Raw genomic sequence first — 16261 nt, 5'->3', positions numbered from 1 at the left:
TCAAGTTGCAGTTCTTGGAAAAGAGGAACCTGACATGAAAGTGATGCTATTCTTGATACTTATGCAAAGGTTTATTAGATAAGCCCAACTTTTATCCTAGGTGCACATCAGAAGCAGAGTTTGACTGTGCCATAGCTTCATACTACCTAAAATCTCACTTAACATCTCTTCCACTCTCTTAGTGTTCAAGTCTATCTGCAAGCTAACTAAAACATCTTAGCATTGCATCCACATTTAATATCTTGAATCCACCAGGTCTTTAGACAAGTCTGAAAAGCATCTTTCCGGTGGCATTTGTGACAGCTCCTGCAGAAAAGAATTGCCTCTGTGTAGTCTCCGAAGATGCTGGTTAAAGCCAAGCACAGCTCATTTGCATCAGCTCTGTGATTAACGTTTCCTTCCTGTTTCAGCCTCAGACAGGAACCATAATTGTGTCTCATTTGACTGAGCTGATGGCTGTTGGACTTTGCATGATAAGGGAGGGAAGATCACTTCCACACTGAAATTTTTTGGTTTTGCGTGCTCAGCAAAAATTTGACGTGACTGATCCGAAAAGCTCATTTCTCTCCAGAAGGATATGAGCAAGCAGTACCTGAACTTTCAGTGCCACAATAAAAGCAGTGGAAAGAGTAAACACTGAATTGAGAAATAGTCACTTTTATTTTTTTCTGACCGGCTTTTATGTGATACAGCTGTAATAGATCTGATTTTACTTTTACATCTGTTTAACTACACCAAACTCCCTATCTGCCAGCGTATGATTTATGCCCGTGCGAACATGGAGAAAAGCAACAATTCTTAGATTACTGAGAAAGTGCTGCGGGCCAGCAAGCAAAATCTGCTTTTTCTCCAGGGCAGATGGAGTTTTGCAAGTCTCCAGTCAATCCAACGGAGATTATTACGATTTCTCTTTGAACAGGACATGAATATCCCTTCGGAATTAAAATGAGCCACATTCGTGACGCCATGCCCCACGGATCAAAGCACTGCGCCTGCCCCAGGCAGCTTCAGGGCCCTTTCTTGATGGAGCAGCTGCCCCAGGAGCTGCAGTGCCAGTTTGTGCTGAAGCCCAGCCAGGTGGCCGTGTGCCAGCAGCTGAACGGTACGTTGTCCTCTCGCCCCGGCGTCTCTCCCCACAGCCCGGCCACCTGGCTCTCTTGCAGAAGGCAAATGTGCCGGGCTGGGGGCGCAGGGGGAAGCGCAGAGGGGCGGGCAGGTGTGTCTTCCAGCTGCTCGGGGGATTTTGCACCGTAGCTCTCAGTGATCGGAGCGTGCTGTTGTGTATGTGTCATCTTCGTGAGTTACATTTTGACAAGCTGCCCGTCGAGTGATTGTTCTAAAATCAGCGAAGGAAAGACAGAATCTCTCCCCTGCAATTTTTGTGAGTCTGTTGGCTGAGCTTCTCTCTGCAGCCCTTGCTGTGCTCTGTAACAAGGCAGGGTGGTTTCACGGTTCAAGAGTCAAGGCTTGACTTTGGCACGGAGTTCCCATGCAACATTTGGCAGAATCCTTCGTCTCAAGAAGGTACTTAGGACTCCACACCTACCTCACTGGGACCCTCAAGGGGCAAAGGCTAGGCAGGCACTTGGGCACCTAGATAAGGTGACCAAATAGAACTTTATTTCAGTGCTCTTTGGGTAAAATAAAGAAAGTAGTATTTTCCTCTGCCTTTGGCCTTGATGATGCAAAAATACGAATGCCTGCTCTCCATTTTGCACTCTGTTGTCAATGACACAATGACTGCGCTCTGCTCGTGAGAAAACAGATAAGGAGATAGTGACAGGATTGGGGAGTTAGACTTAGGGCAAGGATACATCCCATGGTGTGTTTTTGTTGTTCTTAACACACCAGCATACTCAGCTCAATTAGGAACTCTGCCCTACTTCACCATTAATAACTGCATCATAGAAAAATTAACATCCACACTGTTATCTTGGGCACTCCTCAATACATAAGATCTCCCACAATATATGAATATGAATAGAATCCATTTGTAATGTTTTTAGAAATTAAATACACTGAAGCTATACCAGAGTCCATTGCAAATTATTCTGGAAATTGATTACATTTTATATAAATTAATTTCCTTTCCTCATGCATTCATCCACCCCCTTCCCAGTAATTTGTATCATATATTACCTCATGGCATGTTTTAAGAATGAGGCAATCTAGCAAAGGGGTGTAATTAGGTTTACAGGCTCTGCTTTGGCAGCTGATGTTGACTGGCAAAAGAAAATAGAAATGCAAATCAGGCCTGTAGAGTTCTAATGCAGATGTGTTATCATCGGTGCTGTGCAGGCTGCAGGAGTGGAGTGAGCCTGGCTTGGGGCACCAGAAGCCTGGGGCAGCCTGCAGGTCATGCACAGGGACTGTGCTAAATGGGAGAAGGAGGCTTTTGGTCCATTCACCTTTCCCTCTTTCGTCAGACAAAACCTGTTCAAGTGATGTCTAGGTGTAACTGCTTGCAAAGCAGGTTTTCTCACTTACAGCACTGTTCCTTGTGCTTTTCCTAACTGTTTTGGGTTTGGAAAATGGCAAAAATTACCTGCATGCAAGCCAAGGCTATGATCTGGCTTTTGATCTTGGAATCAGCAAGCCAAGATCTGTGTTGGGTTCCCACTGGGCACACTGCCACACAGAGGGTGAATTTACAGAGAGCAGTATCTGTAACCCCACACTTCACTGCCACATGCTGTGCTGTCCTCGCTCCCATCACTTCCCTGCAGTGGGATGCCACTGTGCTGGACATGCTGTCCCTTCTGGAGGCAGCAAGGAGCAGCTGCCCAGCTCCACCAGTGTGCACCATGGCTAGGCAGCAGCGTAGGTGCTGACAGGCATGGCTGACAGCTGGCCCTCATGGCAAGTAAGTAACTCTTTGGACACCAAATGTGCTGGTGTAATTGCATCAACTGTCCTGGCAAGATGGTTAAAATGTACAGGAGAATTTTCCACGTGGAAGAAATGGAGTGTTTCAGTTGCCTCTGCTGTAGCCTTTCAGCATGTAACAGGAATGGTCACCTATCAGTTAAACATAGCCATTAAATTATGCTCATGAGTACGTTGATAAATAGAGCTGAAGATTTATTTACAAATTTCTGATTAGTTTCAAGGAGAGGAAATGCCATTTCCATGGCTAAGACACTAACTATGAATAGACATTCCCTTCATGTAAAATATGAGCAGAGGAGGTGGCTCCTGTGAGTTCTGACCAAGATTTTCCAGCAAACTGGTATTACTTTTTTTCTGATTCTGGCTTAGAATAATCCACCAGAACAAGGCTATGTGGTTTTTGTGTGGAAGTACTTCTGCAGAACAATAATTGGCATCTGTCTTAGCTGAGAGGAGTCTGGCCTTCTCCTAGTGTTATAACTTTGCACAGGTTCAAGGAAAGAAAGTCTACATCCACCCCTTCTCATCTCCTCTTCAGCTTACGACTTCTCAACACCCTTAAAAAGGGAGTATGAAAAGGATGAGTTTTCCTGGTTTTCAGTGAATGTTAGTTTGTGAGTGACAGGGCATTCATTGCCACACACCAGTTGTTGGTTTCTGCCCTGGTGTGCTGAAGGACATTGGCTAAGATTTCCTTCCTGTCCCAGGGGAGAACTGCAGTTAGTTGCAATGACTCCTTGTTCACATTTTCAGTGTGAGACATGGCTGTTAAGAGGGGAACAATCAGTAAGAGACTGAGAAGAGTTCCTTATTTTAAGACTATTTTTTTTATTCACTTCTGCTGTTCCTTGTTCTCCAAAATAGCATCTTAATTTTTGCTTCCACTGGGATCTACAGGGTTTACAGAAAAAAAACACTGGTATGTCTTCGCCGTTGTGTCACTAGAACGCTGGCAAACCTTAGTTTGTGAAGCAAACCCCATCCAGGTGCTAATATCCAGCTCATCTGAAGGAAAAAAAAAAAAAGTAATTTTAAAAGTTACAGGTTAGTTATGTTCTCCCAAAACATGATGTGTCAAGTAAAGCCTTAGACGCTGCCAGACTTACATTTCTTGAAGCTTTGGACTGCTTAAAATGTATATCCCCATTATTTTTTATGAAAAGCATTTTTCTTCAGGCTTCTCCATTCGTATGTTCACGTTTTGAGTTAAACTGTAACTTTTCATCCTATAAGCATCTAATGAAAAGGCTTCCACCCATTCCCTAAGGGAGCATGATCTGGAATGGAGTGACATATAATGAAAATCACTCTGAGCTAAAACCCAGTTCTAATAAAGTATAGGAGAGAATAAAGTATTGGAGAGAAAAATCTGGTATTGTACCACAATCCTTAATTCTGCAAGCCTTGCTTCTTGCCTTCACAACAGCAGAAAGTAAAATGTTTGGAAGAACCAGCTAATTAAAATGTGTATGGAGTAGGCAAGCAACTAAATCAATACTGATTGGCTTTGAAAACACCTCAGAAGGGCAAAATATATCAGAGTAAGTTTTTCTCAGTTACCAATTCTGTCATAAACAGTCCGCACTCCTTTTCTCTTTAGCAGTAATCCATGCTGTTAAGAAGACTTCGCACTGGCTGATGTTGAGAAAGGTCATTAAAAAAACCCTTTATGTGTCCCAATAGCAGTATTTTCATTTCTCCACACTCCAAACAAGAGTTTCAGTTGGTGTGCCTCCATTGATATCTGGTGAAATATGTTACGATGCAGACAAGCAGAGCCCATCAGTGTGCTGGCAGCATGCTGAAATGCCATCTGGAAGGCCTTGATTAAAGGGCAGGCACCATCCCTGGGCCATGGTTGGCAAATGCTTGGAGTGAGGACACTGATGATACTCCTGCGTTGTGGAGAAGAGAACAAAGGCAGTGGCTTTTCCTGGTCTGGAAATGCCTCACCCCATTAGTTGATTCTGTGGTGTTACTTGTGGGGAGGGTCTCCCACGTTGTCAGGAGAGCTAGGATGGCCCTGGACAGCATGCTGAGGTGAGGGCAGTGGATTTGCACCTGTGGGTAGAAGATGAGTTATTTAGCAGAGTGCAGCTCTGTGTGAAATCAGCAGGCTGAGGTTTGGCATCCCGCGCTTGGTGGAGAGTGCTGACACTGCTCCAGCAGTGCAGGGCAGATCCTGGTACTCCTCTTCAGGGCATGAGTAAGGCAACACATTCTACACACACACACAGAGGTATGTACATGGTGGATTAGGCTTGGCTGGATGCAAGGAGTTGGTTGAGTTCATGACGTTTTTTCCTTTGAAACCATAGCAACCACCAACCCAAATACTGGAACTAGAATTGAAATGCATTTCTCGTAATAAACACCTTTCTCTTTCCCCAGACTTAAGCCAAAAGTCATTTAAAAGGAAAAGATCTATCATAAATTGGGCTTTTTGGCGTGGCCCAGGCACTCACTTGGACAATGCACCCCTCTCCTCAACAACTGCTGCTCCTGGGAAGCTCTTTGGCCTCTTCCTAACAACCATCTGTGAGGATGACAACCTGCCCAAACCCCTCTTGGTGAGTCCCAGGCTCAGGGTTGGGTCTTAGAGTGGTGGAATTTCTCTGTGTAGTAAATGAGGATATGTTTGTAAATGGGACATTGAAATCACCCAAGCAAAGGAACCAGAAAGGTTTCCATAGGGAAACCTCATTTGTGGTTCCCAGCAAGAACTTGGGTATTTAACATATACTGTGGTCAGGCCCAGTCAATAACAGCTTGAGAAATGTATGTGATCAGTCTGCTGCTCTGGGCTAGTTCTCTTTTATAGCCCATGCTATGAGGCTGGTTTCCTAATCCTCACTTACACAGTGTAAATAAATGCCACCTTCACACATACTTTTTAAACCACTCCCAAGATCTCTGTGAAATCCCCACATCCATAAATGTCTCATCTACTGTCCCATATAGGCAGCCCACGCACGCATAAAAATGCCACCTGCCCATAGCTAGGCAATTTCAGAGCCTCTCTTGGAGTTATTCCAGGGCAGGCAAACACTCTTGAGTCCTCATTTTTGGTCCAACAGCACCACTGCAATAGGGAATGTGGGAATGTGGAGGCTACACTAGCATCTTTTCATCCTGTCTTGAGGCAGCTCTGGTGCTGTGGATGCTCTCAAAACCAGCTTAGGACCATGAAAAAGGTTGTCGTAGAGCCCACTCCTCGGCATAGTTTAGGCATGTATGTGGCATTTTTGGTGATTGGAATGCCCTGTTGTCAGCACAGCAGATGAAGTATTTGCAGAGTGGGAATGGGCCCTGCAGGATTGGGCCCTTCATCCTGACAGCCTGACTTCTGGCTGGAAGAAATTGCCAGAACCCCACTGCAATCAGTGGGGTCACACCAGTTGACAGGAAGAGATGTATTGTCTCCTAAGCTGGTGCTTGATGTGCTGCTTTATCGCTGCCTGAATAGTGAATCATACCAGGATTTTCCAGGTCTTTTAGTAATGTTTTCTTTTGAAGGAGAAATGTGCATTTTCATTATTTAGGTTATTTAAATAAGCCCTCCAGAGATGGACTCTGTATGACTGTGATCACCTGATCCCTCCTTTTCTCTGTTTAAGAGATGAGCCAATGCTGCATTTCAGAAATTTCTCCAAAACATAAATATTAGTAAATTTTTATTTGAAAAAATCCCCAGAGTTGCTAAGCATAGAATCACAGCTTGGTAGAATTCATGCTTTGAATTTTAAACATTGTGTTTATGCCACAAAATACAACTTACTTCTGAATTCATGCAGCATCTCTAGAGAATAGAATACTGGGGGACTTAATGGGATTTATCTGCAAGGAAAAGAAAATATCAGGGATGAGTGCTGCAGGCATGCTGGATAACTGCTTCAGAGCTTCCAGCTTGCTTTCACAGCTGAAGGGCTCTCTTTTAGCCATTGCCACACTGTCTGGCAGCATAGCTTCATTCATGTAATTTCATCTGGGTTTGTTAGTTCAGTAGGGGCTTCCTATTTTTATCTTGTGAATATTTTGTTCAAAATGTGTTTTCAGAGGGTTTGTTCATGTGCTAACATCCTGTGCTGTGGGACTCAGCCTGTTTTGATGGGAGAGCTCTAAATCTCTGCAAGGAGAATGAAAATGCTGACATGAGTCCTGCTGCCACGAAGGTGCTCCTCCAAAGCATCTGCACTTACATGGATTCTTGATCTTGGACTTCTGCAAGAGCGAGAAAGAAACAATAAAGAATAAATGCAAAAGTAATAGCTTCTATTGCACTTATCTGCACCGCTGTGTGGCAGGAAGACCTACCTTACAGCCCAGACTAGGGAAGTCCCCAAATTCCTTATCCATTACTGTTCACTAATTCAGCTTAATAGTGATGGACCACTGTCCCAGGACTGCCCCCATGTCCCTTTTCTTGCCATCATTTTTGATAACTTGGTCCTCAGGCCACTGTGTGTATACACATAATCCCACAGACTGTCTGCACATGTTTCCCCTTTCAAAGAGATAAGCAGGACAAATTCTGCATTGCCTGGAGCAGGTCTGCAAGAGTTGACCTGCATATCTGAGAGATGGCCCAGAGGAGACTGCAGAGAACTAAGCATCTGGCAAATATCCTGAACATATTATCTTAGGAGAAGTTTCAGCATTTCCTTTTCTCCTTGTTTTCCTCTATTGTTTAATGGCAAAAATCAGTCCCTCCTGTTACTTTACAAGCTAGGCAGGAATCTGCTTGTTTTCCCTTCCCTGTAATAAGCTGCCTACTTGTTTAATCCTGTGCAGCCTCACTGGCTTTGGGGAGCCACAAGCTGAGCTTTATTCCCCTTGGAGTGACCTCCCAAGCAGGAGCACCCTTGCCTCAGAGTTGGTCCTGCTGACAGCCCTGAGCTGCTTGCAGAGTCTGATACCACTCACAAACAGCAAAGGGGGTAAAAACCTGACTCTGATCTGGTGTAGAAGTGCAGATATATATTAACAAACAAAACACTTTCTAGTTTAGATTAAAAAATCTCTTTTTTTTCGGATATCAACAGTGAAACAGAATTCTGTCTGTGGTTGGTGATAATATTAACTGCAATGATGAGCAGTGAGCGTCTCATATCTTCCTGCAAGAAGTGGCTGAGGCCACTGTCAAATGCAAAGCTTTGAATTATTTAGACCACTCTCCTTTTCCCATTATATAGAATATATAATTATATAGAATTATATAGACCACTCTCCTTTTCCCATACCACGGCATTTATATATTTAAATGACTTGGCTGAAAGTTGCACGGATCCTGGAAGGTCATGCAGAAAGTGCTCAGCAGTGGCTGCACATTCTGAGGGGATGTTTTCCAAAATGAGAGCCCCAAATCACAGCTTTGCTGTGCAGTTTGGCATGGTTTGGAGGGTGAGCCTTGACTTGTGTTTGATTTCTCATACTTTTTAGGACTAAAAGGTTTTCAGCTGTGGCAAAACCGACAAAACTACATTGTAGTGGTGCTGGACAATAAAATATATTTATGAAAAATCGTCTTTGCCTTTTTAATTTTTTTTAGGACATGCTTTCCCTCCTTTACCAAGAAGGGCCTTCCACCAAGGGTATTTTCAGACGTTCTGGAAGTGCAAAAACATTCAAAGAGCTAAAGGAGAAACTTGATTCAGGCACTGAAGTGGACCTGGCCCGTGAATCCATATTTGTAACAGCATCTTTGTTTAAGGTATGTGCAGAATGTTCCTTTCTCCCTTTTTGGGTGAGAGCAGCACAGATCCTGTGCCCAACCAGGGAGAGCTTTTCTCCAGGGAAAAGGCCCAAAGAGGAATTGGTGGACTGAATCAACAAGAATGGGCTGGCACATTAACCTTGTGAGGATTTCCAAAGGATGCTACCACTGACTTAGGATGAGGAAGTGGAGTAGCCAGCTTGTTTTGCTGACAGCTTTCCTGAGCTCTCTACTACAGGCTAGTCCTGTTACTCTCTTTATCTCTGCATATGAAATACTAAAAGGCATGTTGGCAGACCTGTCTCCTTACACTTCAGTATACCCTACACTGCAGATCCTGGTGGGTTTAGAGTGTTGCCATAAATATTTGGATTATTTTTTCCATGCATTATCTTTTGTTACAGTCTTATATGTCAAAACCAAAGTTCCTTGTGCAAAAAAACCATCACAGCTTCCCTCACCCTAACTTTTTTTGGAAGCTAGGATTTGGCCCTTCTTCCTAAACTGCAGCAGTGTCCATGCCTGTGGTTGAGGTGTTAGTAAAGAGGACTAGCAAGACTATCAATGACTAGTTTAAGAGCTCCATTGATTAGGGGAAGAAAGGTAGAAATGCCTTGGAGTGCTTATGGTCTGGAGCTGAGTCTTGTCAGCTGAGGGGAAGAAACAGGGACTACAGGTGAAGTTAAGTGATAAGTAAAGACAGACATTATGCAACATCAAAATAACTGGTCTCGCTGCGGATTTTTTAGTTCAGCAATATCAGAAGAAACATTCAAATACCTCTACTTTGACAGGAAGGGGTAGGCAAAGGCTGGAAAATATTTACTTCAAGCATAATCTAAAGTGCCTCTATCTCAGATGATTTTCTTTTGGTTTTGGTGATTATGTGTAACAGTATACTTGCCAGCGAGTGCTGTCCCATGGATGCATCCTCTTGTATCTGTGTATCTTATTCCTGCTCCCTCACATGCCGCAGAACAGCTGCTCACGTGTTTTGTTCTGCTTTTCTCTTGATAAGGATTTTCTTCGCAACATCCCAGACAGCATTTTATCATCCCAGCTGTGTGATAAGTGGGTGTCTGTGCTGGATCAAGGAAATAATGAAGAGAAGATAAAAAGCATCCAAAGGTAGTTATTTATATTCTCTACATTCTTTTCCTATAAATGTGTATCCCAGAATGCAGAATCACAAATATTCAACTTACAATTATGGGGTTTTTAACAAGAACAAGAACATCTCTTTGACACCCTCCCTGGTTTAATTAGTGGACCATGTTACCCTGTTTCTGCATTTCCATTACCTTGACTTGTGTGTATCTATAGAAAGTGGTCACTAATGTGAAGACTACTGTTTTTAATCTGTTTTCAGGTTAATAGAGCATCTCCCCAGAGCTAATGTTGTTCTCTTACGTTACATCTTTGGAGTTCTGCATGGGATAGAAATGCGATCTGAAGAGAACCAGATGAATGCCTTTAATCTGGCTGTCTGCATTGCACCTAGCCTGCTCTGGCCTCCTGTTTCCTCCACTCCTGATATAGAAAGTGAATTTATCAAAAAGGTAAGAAACACTTCGGTGTAGCAGAAAACTAAACCAGCCTTCATCCCGTTCAACCAGGCTGTTGGTTACAGACATGAGAACACCCAGCACCTCTTCAGATCAGGACTTTTCCTCTCATCAGGGCTCCAGCAACATTCATCAATCCATTCTCATAATCTTCCTGGAAGAAGGGGAGAGAGGTCATAAAGCAATGCTCAGTGTATCAGCAAAATGCTTGTCTCATCAAGAGGATCTCTGGTTGTGGTGACCTCCAAACAGGACAGAGTAGAATGGAAAAGATGTTTACAAGGATGTATACCAGGACAATTTATTGGGCCAGGAGACTGAGAGAGTAGTTAATGGCTGCCTTCATGGATGACAGTTTGTTCCTGTTCCTCATCTGTATGGTGAGCTTGTCCTGAGTTGAATAATAAAAGATATGGCATCTCTCTCCCATTGCTTTGTTGCAGATTACTAGTCTGGTACAGTTCCTCATTGAGAATTGCTGCAGGATTTTTGGAGATGAAATTACCTCCCTCTTTGGAGAAATACTGATGACATGCAAGAGAGAGAACAGCTCAGGTAATGCAGATTGATGGTTTGATCCCATTAAGACAGCTAAACTCAGCCAGGCAAAAGATTGGTATCTTCCATGGAAGAATGCTGTTCCTTCTTCACGTGGTGTTCCCAGATGTTGCTGTTCTCTTTCCATTCAATTCCCCAAAGAATTGGTCATAATCACTGATTCAACTTACCATAGACCTGGATCGTATCACAAAATGTTTTCACAAGTACTCTTGCTCCTATACCGGTCATCTGAACCACTTTAGTTAAAAAAGGAGGAAGGGGAAACAAAGAAAATAAAAAAGAAAAAATCTGGAGAAGGTTTCGTCTCAAATCTAGAATTTTTGCATCAGCCTGTGTTTTCCCAAAATATCAAGAGTCAGTGATCAACAATGGTCATAATACAGCTGTCACACCATTACATTAGGGTTGAAAGTGTCTATTCACTATCAAGAGAGAGAGAGATCTCCAGAGTTTCCATGGGACATCCAGATTTTGCTGCTAGCGCAGAAAAATCATGGAACTGTTCACTGAAAGTGTATGGCAGACTAGTTGACAGATCTTTCCAGATATCATTAATGCTTTTTTTCTCTTCAGCCCTCTGATTTTGACTGGACTTTTGTATTTCTCCTTAAAGTATTTCTAAAGCAGTGTTTTTGTAAAACAAATTTTATCACAGATGGCCTGTACTGAAAGTGGCAATGTCATTTGTGTCAGCATGTCTGACAGTGTGGCTGTTTCAAACTCCTCATGCTCTGCCTCCAGCGAGATGGAGTGAAATCTGGCTGCCCTCTCTCTCCCCAGGAGTGAAGCACATGGGCTCTGCTGTGCTGGGATGTGCTGGCAGTGAGAGCTCGGGTCTCAACAGGGTACAGCAGCTGAATGAGCTTTCAGGCAGGCACTGAGGCATGGTGGCTGCCCATGCATGAACTGTGTCTGCTGCAAATGTGAGATAAGGCAGCTTAGTCTAACCCAGAGCAAAAGAGATTTAATGTCATTCCAATTACTGCAGATACAGGATAGGGCCCAGGTGTGCATTGCTCAGTGCTAATTTATCAGTAATTCAGCTAATGCTCAGTATCCAATAATGAAAAGAAAAAAATATATAAATTACCAATTCAATATATGTATGTATGTAAATTATTGTTTACAGCTGGTTTAGCTACTATCCACTTTAAAAAATCAAACCAAAGCAAAACCACAGCAAAACCCCCCTAACCCTTATTTGTTCCACTATCCTGTATTTCTTGACTGAACTGTAGCTTAGTACTCACTTCAGCTTCTCCAGTTCAAAATAAAGACATTAATTTTTTATTAAATTATTAGTACTTTTGCTTGAAAAATATTTAAAGGGCAAATGCTCCTGAAAGTAAAGGATACTTGCCAGAAAAAAAAAAAAAAAAAAAAAAAAAAAAAAAAAAAGCTGCTTGTCAAGAGGGCGGTTCAATCACTGATGTGCTAACACTTGGTTTGTCCTTGCAGATGTTGCTTCTCTCCATCAGAACGACTCTTCCTATGACAGCCTGGAAAATGAGGCAAATGATGAGGCTGACTCTTCCTCCAGTGACTGGATGAAAACCCACGATCAGGATAACAGAAGCAGGGAGTCTGTCTTCACTCTGAGCGACGGCGATTCGGAGCAGACGGAGGTGGATGAAATCCAAAGCCAAACCAAACTGAAGCAGTTGGCAATTTCTGCCGACGTGCACCTGAAGTTTTCCTCGCAAGAAAACTCAAATAAGTCTCCCTACTCCAGTGGTTTTCCCTCAGCAGCTACCTCGGGTGCTCCCAAGACTGTGAGGAGGCACCGGCGCTCCTCCGAGCCTGCGGTTGGCCTCCAGAGCTCCGGCTCCGCCCGCGCCGGTGCTGGGCGGGAGAAGGCAACGCGCAAAGCCAGCTGTGACGTTGTCCTGTCTCATGAAGATGAAGAGTGTCTCTGCCAGCGCCAGTCGTTGCAGGTGGAAAGGCAAAAGCTCGGCAATCAGGGCTTGCTTATAGGGATTAACGTTGGTAAAAGTGACAACACGAACCAAAACGTTGAAAGGAAAGACCTGTCCCATTGTCTCCTGCCTCCAACACCAGAGGGATTGAATATTTGCTCAGGATTTAGCTCTTTTAGCCAGTCGTCTTCTGGGACTTCTCCATCTGTGTCGTCAATTTGCTCCCTGGACAGTGTTTTCTCCCAGTTTTCAGACCAGGCTCTGCTTACCTTAAGTGAAACCTCCTGCCCTTTGGATAGCACTTTCCAGTCCCTAAAGAAACACGAAGACGCTGCTGCTGCTGCTGTGGCTGGTGACTGTTTGTTTCCACCCACCACGGTGCCACCATCTCCACAACCTACTGACTCCGGGGCTGAGGGGGGCTTGGTGGGGCCCAGCAGCAGGTCAGCGCCCCTAAAACCTGCTGGTGGAGTTGGTGGCTGTTTCATTAAGCCTGACCTTCAGCCCTTGCCTCTGAAAGTCACCGGGAGAGACAGACTTCATGATCAAAGAGGAGGTCTAGAAAAGCATTACAGCAATCCAAAGTTCGAAGAGACTGACCAAAGCTTTTTGCAGAGGAATCTTAATGCTTAAAATAAACACCATAAAGAAAATGCCTTTGGTGTTGATGTGTGTTCATTTTAAGTTTAACATCCAGATTGTTCAAATTGAATTGAGCGGTCCCCGGACTCACGGGTTTTCTTTTTTTTTAGGAAACTGAGTAATGTTCCAATATAAAGCTTTGAAAGAACATTGTAGGAATAATAAAAAATGCTGAAAAGCAAGCAAACAGAAATCTCCTGAAAATCTGGAAGGGACCCAGGAGGTAACTAAGGCCAGTGTCCTGTTCCCTGACCCTGCCAGGGCAGCAGGCTGCCTGCTGGGCCTCTCTCCTTGACCACTCGAGTGTTAAACCTTGCAGATGTGAGTCCCAGTCCTTTGTGCTTTTGATGTAGTGTGCAAAGTCAGCATAGCTTCCATAACTGTGGTATTATACTACTGTTTTGAAACTGATAAATATTACCTTCATTGTCCTCCGGGGAGTAAGTGTGTTGTTTTCTGTATGTTTATACGGTATGTTCGATAGGTGTAGTTATTCCTTTCACACTGCAAAAAAAAGAAAAAATAAGCCCAGAAATACATAAAGGGAAATGCTGAATCTTGTAACTAACATCCTGCAACTCTGTGTTTCATTTATTGTGCTTTGTTGGCTGTTCTGTTCATGTTTAAGTTGTGAATAGTTTCTTAACATTGCTGTAAATGGCATTATGTATTATTGCAAGCAGAACACATGTAATTTTATTATGCAACATCCAAACAAAACCACAGAATGGATTGGGTTGGAAAGGATCTTAGAGATCATCAAGTTCCAGCCCCCTGCCATAGAGACAGGGACACCTTCCACTAGACCAGGTTGCTCAGAGCCGCATCCAACCCAGCCGTGAGCACTTCCAGGCCTAGGGCATCCATAAGTTCTTGGGGCAACTCGTTCTAGTGCTTCACCACTCTCTGAGTAGAATTTCTTCCTAATCTTATCCCGCTCTCTTTTAGTTTAAAATCTTACCCCTTGCCCTGCCACTATCTGCCCATATAAAAAGTCATTTTATATGCTTTTTATAACCGCCCTTAAGGTACTGGAAGGCCTAAGTCAAGTCTTCCTGAAGCCTCCTCTTTTCCAGGCTTAACAATCCCCACTCTCTCAGCATTTCCTCACAGAAGAGTTTTTCCATTCCTCTCATGTTCTTTATGGTCCTTCTCTGGACTCGCTCCAGCAGGTCCCTGTCCCTCCTGTGCTGGGAGCCCAGGGCTGGCTGCAGCACTGCAGCTGGGGTCTCAGCAGAGCAGAGCAGAGCAGAGCAGAGCAGAGGGGCAGAATCCCCTCCCTGGCCCTGCTGCCCACCATCGGATGCAGCCCAGGACACGTTTGGCTCTCTGGGCTGTGAGTGCACACTGACAGCTCGTGTCCAGCCTCTCACCCACCAGCACCCCCAAGTTCTTCCCGCAGGGCTGCTCTCAGTGAGTTCTTCTCCCAGTCTGTACCTGTATCTGGGCTGCCCCCACCCGGGGCAAGGTGCAACACCCTGCACTTAGACTTGTTGAACCTCCTGAGGTTCTCATGGGCCCACTTCTCAAGTTTATCCAGGCCCCTCTGGGTGGCATCCCATCCTTCTGTTGTGTCAAGTGCACCTCTCAGCATCCTGGCACCTACCAACCTGCCGAGGGTACACTCGGGCTCACTGTCTGTGTCATACATCATATAATATATTAAAGTAATGCATTATCTAAATGCTTTGAGTTTGTATAATATATCCTGTTAAATTTTGCTATTATATATGTTCTGAAAAAAAAAATGTGTATTTTTGTACTTGCAAAAAACTGCTGCTAATTTTACAAGTTCTGTTTTGTTGTTATGGCACTGGTATTGATGTGTATGCATTCAATGCTATATATTAAATATTATTTGTTATGTCAAAAATTCAGTTTATATTCTGTGGAATTTTTTAATGTGTCAGTTCTGCAAGCTATTGCTGCAGCAGAAGTCCCAATGATACCACTGCAAATGTGTGAGAAAGGACTGAAGCATTTTTGTTCCACTTTGGGTGACATCATTCCTACAGCATGCCATCATCCTGTTGACTTTTGTAAATTCTAGTAATTCTGAAGCAAGAATTCCTACCATTTTTCTCTTCATCTTGTGGTAGGAGGATGTTTTCAGCTAATGGGATTCAGTCAACAATATGGAGGTGAAGAGAGATTTTGTGAGATAAAACCCAGAAGGATTGGAAGGAAAGGAATAAAGCAATGAATGAGAGCAAGGTTTATTCTTTGATATTAGCAGGTTCTATTTTAAGGAAATTTTAATGAAATTAAAATAGCAATTTTAATGAAAACAGTAGTATGCAGAATCTGATCTGTAACAGTTACCCTCCAAAAGTAAAATACTTTGTATGCATTTTGAGACCTGTCATCGAACAGCCCTACATATACACCTCCTTCAAAACAAACTAACAAAAAGACTCATTGACATGTTGCTATTTTGAAATAAAAGAGCTACTCTGCATTTCCATTTCTTTCCAAAACAGTAAAAACCATATTGACAAGATTACATCAAGCAGCAAATACTGATTCATTGCATCAATAATAAAGCTTTAGAAAATCTCTAGTCTCTGCAACATAAATTTCTGTCCTACGAATGGTATCTTCCTACAAGTCGTTTATCTCTGCGGTCTGAAGAAAGAGTTTATCAAAGTGTGCTTCGATGTGAAGTGAGTTATGTGTCTGCTTTTGAGCTGTAGCTAATGCTAGAGTGCTTTCAGCTTTAAATGCATGGCAGACAAGCTGGATGTAGACCTGGTACAATTTGAAACGCACTTCTGTCTTACAAGATGTACACCCTGCTGCTGCACAAGGCATGTTCTGTGACAATCACAAAAAAGAGCACTAAGGGGGAAAATCACTGCCTGCAACACCTCTGGGCTCTGAGCACACAGTGAGGAAATTAAATGCTGGTAAGATCCGAGATGGATTGTACTGAACCTTTTTAGAATGTCAGAGGCAACTCTGAGCACCGCAGTGAG

At 43.4% G+C, this 16261-nt stretch overlaps 1 protein-coding gene across 1 annotated transcript in view; it reads left to right on the top strand.

The window, feature by feature from the left end:
• The window catches only part of ARHGAP20 (Rho GTPase activating protein 20), a 58143-nt gene extending 43066 nt beyond the window's left edge, over positions 1-15077 (top strand). The window contains 8 exon segments of the mRNA XM_040055454.2: positions 920-1102; positions 5281-5459; positions 8438-8599; positions 9621-9730; positions 9972-10161; positions 10611-10722; positions 12187-13188; positions 13191-15077. Coding sequence (XP_039911388.1) covers positions 920-1102; positions 5281-5459; positions 8438-8599; positions 9621-9730; positions 9972-10161; positions 10611-10722; positions 12187-13188; positions 13191-13243 — 1991 coding nt within the window. The 3' untranslated portion in view covers positions 13244-15077.
• The last annotated feature ends 1184 nt before the right edge of the window (positions 15078-16261 follow it).

Source organism: Hirundo rustica, chromosome 2, assembly GCF_015227805.2.
Source record: "Hirundo rustica isolate bHirRus1 chromosome 2, bHirRus1.pri.v3, whole genome shotgun sequence".
In the NCBI taxonomy this organism is placed as follows: Eukaryota; Metazoa; Chordata; class Aves; order Passeriformes; family Hirundinidae; genus Hirundo; species Hirundo rustica.
Note: the sequence above shows the minus strand (reverse complement) of the source record. Positions and strands in the feature narration are given on the sequence as shown.